The sequence below is a fragment of the Clavelina lepadiformis genome, chromosome 2 (genome assembly GCF_947623445.1).
Source record: "Clavelina lepadiformis chromosome 2, kaClaLepa1.1, whole genome shotgun sequence".
Lineage (NCBI taxonomy): Eukaryota > Metazoa > Chordata > Ascidiacea > Aplousobranchia > Clavelinidae > Clavelina > Clavelina lepadiformis.
The window spans coordinates 17,963,419-17,976,755 of NC_135241.1; the positions used below are offsets into that span (position 1 = coordinate 17,963,419).

A 13,337-nucleotide genomic window follows, 5' to 3' on the forward strand; every position below is an offset into this window, starting at 1 on the left:
CATGTTCTAGTAAGGATAAAAGTATTTTTTGTATAATGCAATTATACTTGTTAAATTTTAGTCTCGTTTTTAGTCAATTATACACGTAAGTTTCACGATAAGTGAAGAAATTCCGAACGTTCCATACACAAAAATTATCTGGATCTGGTTGGTTTTGGCTTGGGTATATTTTTTGATTTCTATCTTCAAAATGTTTCATGCATAAATAAGCAAAATAAAAAACAGGATATAGTTTGGCACTCTGAAGGTTAACTTTATATTTTTCGACACGAACTTTCGTAAGCATAAGTTTGTGTCGAAAAATATGAAGTCTTTAGAGTGCCAAAATATATCCTGTTTTTTTATTTTATTTTAAAATCTGGTTAACACAGTTCAGACAACATCATGCACATATAAGATATATAAAAATGCATAAACACGTGTTTATGTAATATCTATGGTTTCATGTGACTAACTGACGTCTGACGAAAGTGCCACTACCATGTACTGACTGCACTGCAGCAGTCACAGTGAATCATAACATAGTAATCATACCGTATGTCACATACCGTACATGTCACATACCGCCCTACTAGAAACTTTGATTCCAGTGCGCCAATAAATGTAATGCCAAAATTTGCGCGACGCCAAGGTGATATTTATAATGTAGAATAAGCAATAAAACGGCAATTCTGTGCCAGAGCACATCATACATTTTACAGGCATTATACAATACAGGCTTTTCCAGCAGGTACATGCTGCAGCTGCATAAACGTGCGCTGTGCATAGTGGTAGAGTGAACACTCATAAAATAGAGGGACTAGGCTGCAATTGCATCTGATGTAGCCAGGTATTCGCTTCCCGCAGTCAATAGCAAAAAATAAACAATGCTGCGAGTCTAGTGCATTGCACAACCAAATGACGTCACAATTTCGGAAGCAGGGGTCTAGTTGTGCACTTCCGCACTTGAACCAGATGTTCATTGTCGTTGTTGGTTATATTTTGGTTTTAAATTCGTTAAACTTGGAACTATTTTTGGGTTTGGTTCATAGTCTACTGAAACGATTGGACTAATCTTCTTTGTTTTTAAAGATGCTTGAATGATGAATTGGCAATCTTGTTAGCTTTCTATTTGTATGTTTTTTTATTTAAAAAAATTTGTTGAAGCCTACCTACATGCAAAGACCGACATGTGTGACGCCATCGAGTATTAACTCATACTCGATCGAACCGGGCATTGAAAACATTCTAATACTTGACCAAGGAATTGTACTCGGCCCATTCTACCGTGTTTACAAAATATTTGTTCTTACACTGCTATAAATTTAATTTTCTTTTTTTGTTTCAGGTGTTGTATATAGACTAAATGCTTAAAAAAATTGACCATGAAAAGACACCAGGTTTTAACAGGGTCGGTTAATCCTGGTAGCCATTGCTACAGTGTTGGCTTGGTATCAGACTTTACCTTTTGGGCTTATGGATCTGGTTGCGATTTAGTTATTTCCAGTTCAAGCCAGCAACCAGTACAGATTCTATCTGGTCATGGAAATGTTCTTATCACTGCAGTGGATTGTGCAGATTGCAATGGTAAAGTAGCTGTGGCCTACGGAAAAGACATTATCATATATAATCCTGTTTATCAACACTCTCGAACTACATCATATAAATGGGTTAAAGAGTCATCATTTACTTTAAATGAGAATGAAGGCGATGCTGAAATATTATCTTGGAATTCTGAGGGAAGTCAGTTGCTTGTTGGATCTACTGTTATTGGTCTTTGGTCATATGTTTATCACTTTGACGAAACAGTTACATTCCATTTGGATAGTAGTGTAATTGATGAAGAACCATCCAAAGTAAAAATTTTATTTGAATAAAGCCAATCTTTTCATGAGCACTATGTCTCTGTGATTTTTTACGAACTTACATTGATCAATGTTTGTTATTGGTTTGTATAATTTGAAATTGCGTATATACCTAACTATTAAGATTTTCCTGAAGTTTTAAATGTTAAGATATTGTATATTTTTTGTATCTATTGTCCCACGAAACATTATCTTACTGTATTTAGGTGGTAGAACGTATTGAATGGAAACATGTCTGGAGCAGCGATTTCAATGAAAAACCAGTCCAGCTTTCATTTTCACCTTCAAAATCTGAAGGACAGTTATTTGCATCAGTGGCCCAGGGTGAATGCATGATCAAGGTCTGGTATTCCTATAAACAACATAAATCTCATCACAAAAACCCATTCCTTTCTCACAAGAAACAGACGAGTTTAAGCTCTTCATTAAAGGAGTGGTCTTCCAAGGATATAGACTTCACATTTACTTATTTGCTGCACCCCCAGCCAGTAGTTGGCTTTGAATGGAGGAAAAACTTCCCCTTATATGGAAGTGAAAGGTTTTCGAATGTGTTAATAAGTTCATCACTTGACCAGATATGCAGAATTTGGGTTGAAACCAAGCAACCAGTATCTAGATTGTTGCGATTCCAGAATGTTGGTCATGATGAGAACACACGCAAGAGAAAGCATCAGGAAGATAATGCTGAACGATTCAGAAAAGCTCAAAGTAGTCCTGTAATATCCTCTGGATTAGATGTATTATTTTCAAACCCTTTGATGGATAAAACCAATTATCTTGATGCCCACCATTTCCATATTGCTGCAACAATAAACCCTTTAGCAGACATTCCACTTCCGCCTAGTACTGTTCCAAATCCCAAGAGTAGTGTGGATATTGATGAAAATACTTCAATTTTTACTGTGCATTGGCTCAATAATAAGTATTATCAAACACAGCTGCTGCTTAATAAATTTTCAACAAATGCTTCCACAACTGACACGATTCCAGATAAATTGGATAACAGCTTTGCAGTGCTTGGCCCTGATGATGCATCTGATGACACGTCTACCATATCTGGAGTTTCTGATGAAATGCAGTTATCACACGGTGTAATGGAGAAGCTGATCACATCTTGGAGAAATTCACAAGATGCTTTGTTTTCCATTCACCCCGCCGATGGATCGTTGTTAATGTGGCATATTGAGTATCTGGATGAAAATCGGGCTGGTTTGATCCGACAACCACTAGTCTGTTATTCCTCTAGAATTCCTACGGTATTTTCTAGTGGAAATGCAGGTACCCTTTGTCCGCGTGTTATCCTCTTCGTGAACCATTCCACTGAACAAAATATTCTTCATTCTGCCAGTTATATAAGTTTTAAGTCTGTCAACAGTCTTGAAAAGCAGTCAAAGGCTATCATTTATTCTGATATGCAGCTCTTAAGTAAACACTATGATGGCAGTCTGAATTTGTGGCAGTTATCTTTTTCAGATGCAAATGACTTTTCTTCAGTAACCAGCATTTCGCACAACTCTAGGTTTTGTGGTCATTGCTTCCATCTAAGTGGTATTTCACCTCATCCTGTGTTACCACTTCTGTTGACTTCTGCAATTCATGTAGGGAAGACTCACAATTCTTATACATCAAAAAAGTGGGGGTTGAGTGAACTTATTTTGTGGAGAGTTGACACTGTTGGTCCTCTGTCTTATTCGGGTGGTTTATCAGAATTGGCAAGAGTGAGCTGCCAAAAAAATCATCTGTTTAACAACATTGCATGGTTTCCGGTACTTTTTCCAACCTGGTGTTTAGGATTTAACAACAACTCTCCAAGCACTGGTTTAATTTCACTTGGGAACAACACACTGCAGATATATCAAGTAGTAGCTGAGGCCTCACAAGTATTAGCTGATATTATTTCACCAGGAACAGAAAGTTTAAACTCCAATTACCAAAACCTCATATCACAGCAGTCTTCTGCCAATCCTGGTTGTTTGCTCCATCTTCTCACAGTTGAAGATGATGGTGCTCAATGGGGAAAAACTTTGTTTCTAGGCACATTTACAGATAATATCATGTCATCAAAGATTAAAACAACTTCGGCTAAAGGCCTGTTACCTAAATTTTTTAAGAAGTATTATGCTGTAATGCTTGAAGAGTCATCAAATGATGTTTTTGTTCATACGTGGAAAATTACATTTTTGGCAAATTTCTCCCATGCACGGGGAACTCGAAGCAGAAGGACGACAGTTCAGTTGATGGATTCGTCAGATGATGAGAGTGATGAAGAGGATATCATGGAAGTACCCCACTCTTTCCCCAATGTCACTGTAAATGTAGAAAAGCTTTCTACGCAAAAACTTGATGTACCATATCCAGCAAAAGTCGTAAGTGCTAGTTCAGGACGGGGATCATTTGATTTGTTTTTCACATCCGATGGTGATGAAAGCATCTACCCAGCTCCCTTTCACATATGTACAGCATGTGACAATAGTCAGGTATACTTTTGGCTTTGCAACATAGAACAAAATGAAAATTTACTGGAAACTTGTGTTTGGCAACTTTGGGAACCTGCGGAATGTACAAAGAAAACGCAGACTGACTTAAGCGAAGTCCATATATCACTACAGGGCATACCACTAGTAGTGAAAGCTGCAAATTCAAATCTTTTGGCTTGTATGTGGCACCATGGACCAGACATTACTTCTAATACCAGCTTGTTTATCACTGTTTATGAATGTGCATCAACAGGAGGATTGTGCTGGAATGAGCAGGATACAATAACTTACATGTTGCCTCCTGGAAGTCTTGAGACCAAAGATTCAAATACCTTGGAAAATTTAAGTTTTCATCTTGATTGGCTTTCCCGTGAAGAGGGTTCCTTTTTTCTGGTGGTTGGTTGTGGAACTAATGTGCAGATATTTTCTTTAGCCCCCAAGGACATTAAGTCTCAGACACCTTTTAATGAAAAAACAAATACAACCAAATCTCATGGACAGCCCTTACTAAAGCAGAGCTCTCTTGATGTACATACTCGACAAAAACTGTTTACTACAAGCAAGGTTAAGCACATCCAGGAATTATCAGATTTTCTCAATCCTCCTCCTGACTTGAAGTTTGATTCACAAATTCATTGGAGGTTGCTGCGTTGGACAAAGCTTGTTGACTTGAACATCAGAGCAACAGACAATATCTCAAATGCGACAAGTAGCATTCAGAAGAGTCAAGCTGTGACTGTGTCATGGGCTCGCGATGGTATTCTTATTGTAGCCACAGAAACAGAAATGCATGTTTTTTGTCAGTGGATCTCCAAAAGTTACGATCACAGTATTGGTAACGCGCCACAATCTATTCAGATGTTCATGGAATCTGAAGGAATAAATATGTCTCAAGGTTTGTCAGAATTTGCAGATAAAGTGTGCCCATCTCTGCCACAATACCATCCGCTTGTTTTATCAGAACTAATGAACAGTGGCCACATAGATGCGGTAAAAGAAATCTTAATCCATCTTGCAATTTGTATGAACGGTGACTTCCATGACACAACCTGCTCAAAAGAAGTGCCGCATGTTGAGAAATATCAATTCTCTGATCAACTGGCACATATCTTACAATTGTGTGCATCAGGAAACAGAATAACTCCCCTTCCATTGCAAGAACTACTTAGTGTAAATGGAAAGATTATCAGCAATTTCCAAGCGAGTCCAAGCAAACAGAAATCGAAACCTAGTGAAAGTGTAGCCACAAAAAATGAAACCTTAGATACTCTCGATGAAATACTCACTTTGGATGACACTCTTGATAAATTGAGTGAAGATGATGATAACGAGCTTGATGAAATTTTAGGGATCACTACAAAGAAGAAGAAAGAAAGATCAATAGAACATATTGACTTGTCCAAGCTTGAAGAGCATTACTTTGGCAAAGAGCATTGTCGCGTCATACATGAGTTTCTGGTGCGAAATCAACTTCCAGGATTAACCAGTCTAGATCAAATGGAGTTAATGGCTCTTGCTGATACCCTTGAAATGACCAACACGTCCCATTTAAGACAAACCAACAATGATGATATTACCCAACATGGAAAATCCAACACTTTGGGTTTAAGTTCTGGGGAAAGAGGATATGCTGTCTCCGGTGGTGGTGCTGGAGCACTGGATAATTGTGGGCTTCGTTTTGTTATGGCGATGCACAATCACTTGTGCCTGCTTAATTCTCTGCCTGCTAGTAACCGAAAAACTTTGTTAAAACATGGTCTCAGTTCCTGCCAATTTGCCTGGGCATTTCACTCTGAAACTGAAGAAGAACTTCTGTCAATGGTACCAAGTATCCAGCAGGGTACACCAGACTGGTCAGAACTGAAATCTCTGGGAGTTTGTTGGTGGATAAGGTCTACAATTCTGCTTCGACGCTTAGTTGAGCAAATGGCTAGAGCTGCCTTTTTGAAAAAGAATGATCCCCTTGATGCAGCCTTGTTTTATTTAGCCCTGAATAAGAAGTCGGTGTTGTGTGGGTTGTTTAGATCTGTTAAAGATGTTCGAATGAACCAGTTTTTTCAGCATAATTTTGCTGAAGAAAGATGGCATCGTGCTGCATTAAAAAATGCTTTTGCTCTCATGGGCAAACAAAGATTTGAACATGCGGCAGCATTTTTTTTGCTTGCAGGATCTGTTTGTGATGCCATTGAAGTTTGCATTGACAAATTAAAGGACATGCAGCTGGCTTTGTTAATAGTTCGCCTTCGTGATAATCCTGACATAACATACCATCAGCTTCTTAGTCAACATGTTTTACATGATCATGATGTCAGTGAAGAACCAAAATTTAACAAAAGCTTTAAGAAGACACACTCTGATTCATTTCAAAGGAGCATGGCTTATTGGACACTGGGCAAATATGATATTGCAGTCAGTACACTCTTAGAAGATCTTCAGTATGAAGATATTGCAGATATATTCAACTTTTATGCCTTTTTGCGTTCACATCCTATTGTTCTGAGGAATAAAGCACAAAGTGAGGACATTCACTCCATAGAAAAAGTAGATAGAGATGGGGTGTGGCAAAGTGTGACTGAACAAGAACGTAGGCTGATCTTTCAGACTGCTGTAGTACATTTGGAGGCAGGTTGCCCGGTGCTTGCCCTGGACTCCTTGTCTAAGCTACCCAAGCACTTGGAGGTCAATCAAAATGTTACATTGGTTGGTGGAACCTCCAGCAAAGATCCAGATGATTTGTCCAAAGTTTCTTTGAATGAAAATGTATCTGTTGTAGAAGTTGACACATTGAGCAAAGTTGAATGTGCATCAGATCTAGATTGGAGTCAACCAGTGGGTATGGGCATGGATGAGGGTCTTGAACTTGATTGGAGTGAAGATGAGGGGGATGAAGAGTCAGATGACGCATCTCGACCTACAATGAAGGTAGATGTCAACATAAACCCAAGTACTCCAAGCATGGAAGATCAAACAAACTCAACTACATCCGCTTTTCATCCTAAACCAAAAGAGAATGATATTAAATCTGATCAAAACGAACTGAAAGTGATGACAAAACAAGATGTATTTGCACACCATCTTCGCATAACTGCTAGCTTTAAAGTGTTTGTACAAGAGTTAAAAGCAATTGCTCATGCATATAGCACTGATGGTGGACAGTTAAGGTCAAAGCTCTACTTGTGGTTGGAAAATACTTCGAATGTTTTGCATGATACTTTTGGAACATCCAAACCAGACACAGATGGTTGTCCTGCTGTTGCAAAACATAGACCTGTTTTTATGTTAGATCCTCTAACTGATTCTGACGATTCTACTTCAGTTGGTAGCTTTGGGACAAAGTTAGGTTCATCACAAGCACCATCATTACATGAACTTATACTTGCTGACAATCAGGACTGGAAAACAAGACGGAAAGCACTATCTCGTCGAAAAAAATGGCTGCAGTGTCATCATAATTTTCTAAGAACTCTCCTGTCATATTGCAATATGCATGATTCGGCGCATGGTTTACTTGCAACTATGAGGATGGAACTACTTCTATTGTTACAAGAATCTTTACAAGACAAAAATATGACAAGATCCTTGGTATCTCCCTTACCATCACCCAGTGGAAGCATTCCTTTAATTACGTCAAGTATTGCATCTTGCAAAATGGTTGTGGCTGATCCACTTACTTACCTTTGTCATATGACAAGGGATGTGCTTAGAGCAATACTTCGTATTTCCAAACCTCCACACCCACAGGATTCCTCCTTTTCTCAGGACAGCATTATGTTATGCAGTCAGGCAGCCGCACTTTCCACATGTATTTATCAAAGTCTGTGTGATACCAGCACTCCAACTTATCACACTCAACTGCTTAAAGCAGACACAATGTCTGTGGAAGGTGTTTTAGAAAACTCAGGCCTTGGTGTGTCACCGCCCAACAAATACTTGCAATCCTCAGTATTACAGCAGTCACCAAACACTTCAGAGGCTTTCTTGTATCAAGCACCCACCTCTGTACCCGCTCAATGGCCAGGTGTTGCCCAAATGCTAGCAATGCTTAATTCAGAGTCACTTGCTGCAGGAAGCAGAACTAAAATAATGGTTCTTTTGTGTGAAGCAACAGTTTCCATCTTTGTTAGCCTTCTTGTTCATGGCCTACAAACCCACAACACCTCTTTGCTGTATAGATTGTGTAACCACAATCTTGGAGGAAAGATGTGGAATGCTGTTTTTGGAGGAGGACTAAAGATACATATCAAGTACTCAAAGTCACGCTCGGACTTGACCCAAATGGCCTCAGATGATGTAAGAAAGTTAAGAGAGAAGTTAAATCGTAGGGTTCTACAACCTGGAGATCGGAAACCAAGTATAACGTCTTCAGGAGGTAACGAAGCGTTATCATATCAGGAAAAGTTTGTACCACCTGAAATAAGTCTCTGGGATTGGTTTCTCACAAAGCCATTCAAAATTCCCCTGAACGAGGATGAAGAAAACTTCGATTCTGATGCCGAGGATGAAGATTCTGATTCTGTCGCTTCATTCCAAGATGAAGAAGATATAGATGAGATCAACTTTAACTTTGATCATGAGGAGCATCCTGCTTATGTGGATCAAACAGAACCAGATTCGTATGGTTGGAAACTCATGAGGTTTGTGATTGTGGTGGTGACCACTAACATCATACAATCGTTTCTTTGTCTAGCTGGATTTGATATAAATGAACTCAATAATACGTCAGCATTACTTTCTGCATTGCTGCGAACTCTTCATGAATGGCAGGAAGCGCTTTGTGCTGAACTAGATTTATGCCAAGGGCCGCCTCCAGATTTTATAGGAGCCCCAATTATTCCAGTTTTTGGCACTTCACCTTCTCGTCCAGAAATTTTAAAATATCAAGCAATGCTGGAACCCAGCAACACTCCATTCAAAAAGATTAACAGACAAGGTTTGGGCTGTAGGAGATTATGGCGCAGTCTTGTGAAAAACGAAAGTATGCAAGAGACTTTTATCAAATACATTTTTAAGAAGAAGATCTCTGAAGATTGCGAGCAAACCGATGGTAGGGCTACAGACCAACCTGTAATTTCTGCCGCTGATTTAACAAACAGGCCACAATATGGAGGCCCAGTTAAAATTTTGCACAAAGACACTGAGCTTTTGGCTGCATTTTGTGTCAATAATGTCAACTCAAACTGTATTGCTCTGGCATCTGCTAAAGATATTCAGGAGATAGATATATCAGATCTTTTGGCCTCTGATAACTGGTCATGGATGGATGAACCATCTATGCCACCGGAACATAAGAACTCTGGAGCAAGAGACGATGATTTTTTGATAGTAAATCCACCCAAAGAGACAAAAAGTGCTCCAAATTTGTTTACAGTTGGTTCATCAGTGCCCTGGACATCAACAAGTCAAACTGGCCAGGGGGCAAACGTTTTAATGAAGCGAACAGTGTCTGGGGTTCGCAGAATGGAGTCTCATCCAAGCTTACCATACTATGTTACTGGTCATCGAGATGGTGGTATCTACATGTGGGAATGGGGTCACCACCAGCAGATATCTCAATTTGAACCTGCTGGACAATCTTCAAAGGTTTCTAATATACATTTCAGTTCTCTTGGAAACAAAATCTGCTCGGCAGATGGAGATGGTTTTCTTACTATGTGGCAAGTTAGCTCAAGCCAAAAGCCCTTTTTCAGACATCTTTGTCACGACCGAGGAACTAGTGACTTTTGCTTTGTCTCATCTGCAAGTATTCTTGCTACTGCTGGAATTTCAAGTAATCATCGAAACGTTGCTATCTGGGACACACTTATGCCAAGGCGAAGCATTCTGGTTAAAGGTTAGTTTCTTTTTTGACTTTGATAAATTGTTAAGCAGGGATAATAAAGGCTAGTAGAATAAATGACAAAAAAGAGGGACATAGTTTTTTTAAATCAGTATTTTTTCAAGTACGCTTAAAGCAAATCTTGGTGAAGTTAAAACTATGTATATTTCTCTAGATTTCACTGTTCACGAACAAGCTGGAGCATCATGCATCAAATATCTTGCAAAATACAACACTCTGCTTGTGGGAGGAAAGAATGGTGTCTTGAGTACATTTGACAATCGGTGCCTGCACAGTCCTCTGCACAAATTTTCTGCACATGATGCCCCAATAAAATGCCTTGCTGTAGAACAGAATGAGCGATTTTATGTGACTGGTTCAGCAACAGGAGACGTGAAAATATGGGACTCGTTGTCTCATAAACTACTTTATGCCAGTGAGCATGAGCATGCTCGTTCGTCTCTTTTCAGAAACTTTGGCTCAGGAACGGTGCAAGTCATGGTGACGTCAGAACATTTATTAACCTGTGGTGCAGATGGTTCATTAAAGATGAAGTTACTGCCAGACAGTAATTTGTTTTGAGCTATTTGAGAAGAACCCAGTAATGGGGGCTAATATTGGTTTTTTACATAAACTACTGATTATTTCAGGAACGAGTTACTGAATTTGGATTAGAATGTGGCTTGAATTTTATAATATACGTGTGTGATATGTATTGGTTTGAGTGTGAATGTTGTTGCAGATTTGTAAAGCTCCTTCTGTATTTGACACCTGATACCACTACTTGTTGCCAAATTTCAAGTTATCTGCAGTTGTATTCCTGTTCCATTACAATTGTTGATAGGCAGGTTGGAAAATAGTAGTAAACCTTTGATTAATTATTGAATTTAATTTTCCTTTGCGAGCATTGTATTCTTGAATAATAGTGTTACTTGTGTGTGGTACGGTCTTGTGCAATAAAATCATGTTTAAATACCAATGCTGGTAACTTAACTTGTGCTGTATTATTGTTTAACTAGAATAAACAGTTAAACACGGCTGTGCTATGCATTGTTACAGTATCTTTGACTGGTAAGTTTGAAATTTGTTTTTTTCTTCACAGTTCAAGTCTTGGTGTTTAAAATGCAACAAGGAATACTGAACATCATTTGTCAGTGAATAAGTACAATTAAATGGTGTTACTATTTCACTATGGTATGTGCAATTATTGCTTGTTTTACATTTTGACTTCTTCATGTAGAAGATATTCTCGGTATTAAGTCGACTTGTAGTTGTAAAAATGGTATATGTGTTATTTGTTGAATTGTATGAATTTGTTAACCATTATCATGTGTATAAATTATTATTATTGCATGTGGGATTACATTAAACATCTATCTGCTGCAGAAATATCCTTCAAATACATACAAGTAATACAGTAAGTTTTCTATTATTACCAAAACTCAGTTTTGAAATAGTAAGACTCAATAAGTTTCATTCACGTCCTCAGATGGACAACAATCATCTAAGTATATAACCCTGGGATCATCCAGTGCTTAGGGCCAATAACCATCCAAGTTTGATTAAGTTTACCACATTGACATCCAAATGGCAACTATAATTTACTCATGGTGGAAAGCAGCTTGTTTAATTGTGCCAAATACACTTGCTGTTTTAACACCAAGTTTCCTTTAACGTTTTACATAGAAATTGCTTATCCCTGGCGAATACCTCTTAAACTTTGAAGTTTTTGTTAAGATTCTAAGACATGTTTTCAAAATATGACAATTTTTGCAAAAAGGGACTGTCACTTAAAACCTTATCAATTCATATAATTGGAAACAAACAACTTCTATGATAGGACCAAGAAAATCTAATTTATGTGTGCAAGAATTTTGCATAATGTGAAAAACTTCTCAGTCTGTAAGGAAAGCTTGCATTTTGGGACTTAAAGATTTACGCCAACAATGAAGAATATTTTACAGCATGCTATACTTAGCAAAATGATGCCAACAATTAATGTTTCTTACCCATTAAAAGCTCAATAAAGAAATAATTTATAGTGTTATATAAACAGTATTACTGTTCAAAGTTCATGCTAATACTGTACAGCTTTGAGAAACATGCCATGCCAAACAATTTGAGGAATAACTTACGCTAGCGGTACATAATTTTTCATAATGGAGGCATACAGTACGGTATTCTGTGTAAAATGCAAAACTTTCCATAAAGGCTTTTAAAAGTTAAGGTTTAATAATATTGAATGAAACAATTACACACAGCTAAGAGGATTTTATGTAAATGTAGCATTTCCGTAATGTTTCTTGCATATCTTCATAAGCAACTTTGTGACAGGCTTCATCTAAAGAAAGCCAACATGAATCTTGATGCTCCTCTGATAAAGTAACATTTTGATGGGGATTTTTTAACTCTGCAAGGAAATAAATGACTATTTTTGGCCTGCCATATGCTTGGTAATTCATTTCAACTTTGAAGTCCTTCACTATCAGATCTTCCTTGTCAAATCCTGCTTCCTCTTTTGTTTCTCGATAAGCAGTGGTAATGTCATCCTCCCCAGAATCCACATGGCCTAAACCCAAATCAAACACAATACTATAAATCCACAAAGTGTATAACACCACAAGATAGAAGGCTTTGGATTGATTATAAATTATTAAGGTTATCAGAGAATAAAGACAAAATATAATTGCCATGTACGTTGGAAAAAATAGCCTACATGTTCATGCTTGGTTTCTCTTTTACCTTTTGGTGGAGTCCAGTGATGATCTTTATAAGATGCTTGAAGCAACAAAAACTCGATTTTATCACAAGGCAATTGACGATATATAAGGAAACCTGTTGCTCGTTTTACTACTAAAGCGGACATTATGGGGGCAAAAGTTTACCAAAAGAAACTTACAATAACATTAACAATATTAAACCAACAAGAATTCTTTGGGCGAAGTGATTATCTTACCTGCATCCGTTTACCAAAGTTAAAAAATTACGATTTCACCTTTTACTATTTACCAAACCCATTGTTTCTACCACAAATATATAATTTTTGTACCAGCACTTTGGTGGTCTGTATGTTAATAATTAATAGGTAGGCCGAATTTCTCCACTATCAAGTTACCAATTTTAGTTCACATCATATGGTATGATCATAGAAATCTAACAACATGTTCTTTGTGGTATTCTATGAATTTAAGTTATGATGCC

General features: G+C 37.8%; 2 protein-coding genes across 3 annotated transcripts; one reads left to right on the forward strand and one right to left on the reverse strand.

Moving 5' to 3' along the window:
• The first annotated feature begins 1,308 nt into the window (after nt 1-1,308).
• Nucleotides 1,309-11,568, forward strand: LOC143447490 (dmX-like protein 1). Of its 2 annotated transcripts, XR_013114102.1 has the most exons (4): nt 1,309-1,835; nt 2,051-10,151; nt 10,312-10,984; nt 11,239-11,568. XR_013114102.1 is itself a non-coding variant. In XM_076947623.1 (3 exons), the coding sequence occupies exons 1-3, from the start codon at nt 1,365-1,367 to the stop codon at nt 10,716-10,718; spliced, it is 8,979 nt and encodes a 2,992-aa protein (XP_076803738.1). In that variant the 5' UTR covers nt 1,309-1,364; the 3' UTR covers nt 10,719-11,568. The 2 variants fall into 2 exon arrangements, 1 of the variants encoding a protein (XP_076803738.1); XM_076947623.1 differs by having other exon boundaries at nt 10,312-11,568.
• On the reverse strand, nt 11,550-13,337 carry LOC143447491 (bis(5'-nucleosyl)-tetraphosphatase [asymmetrical]-like). Its single transcript, XM_076947624.1, has 2 exons — nt 12,879-13,337; nt 11,550-12,705 (listed from the first exon to the last, which is right to left on the reverse strand). Exons 1-2 carry the CDS (start codon nt 13,000-13,002, stop codon nt 12,398-12,400), a joined length of 432 nt encoding a protein of 143 aa, XP_076803739.1. The 5' UTR covers nt 13,003-13,337; the 3' UTR covers nt 11,550-12,397.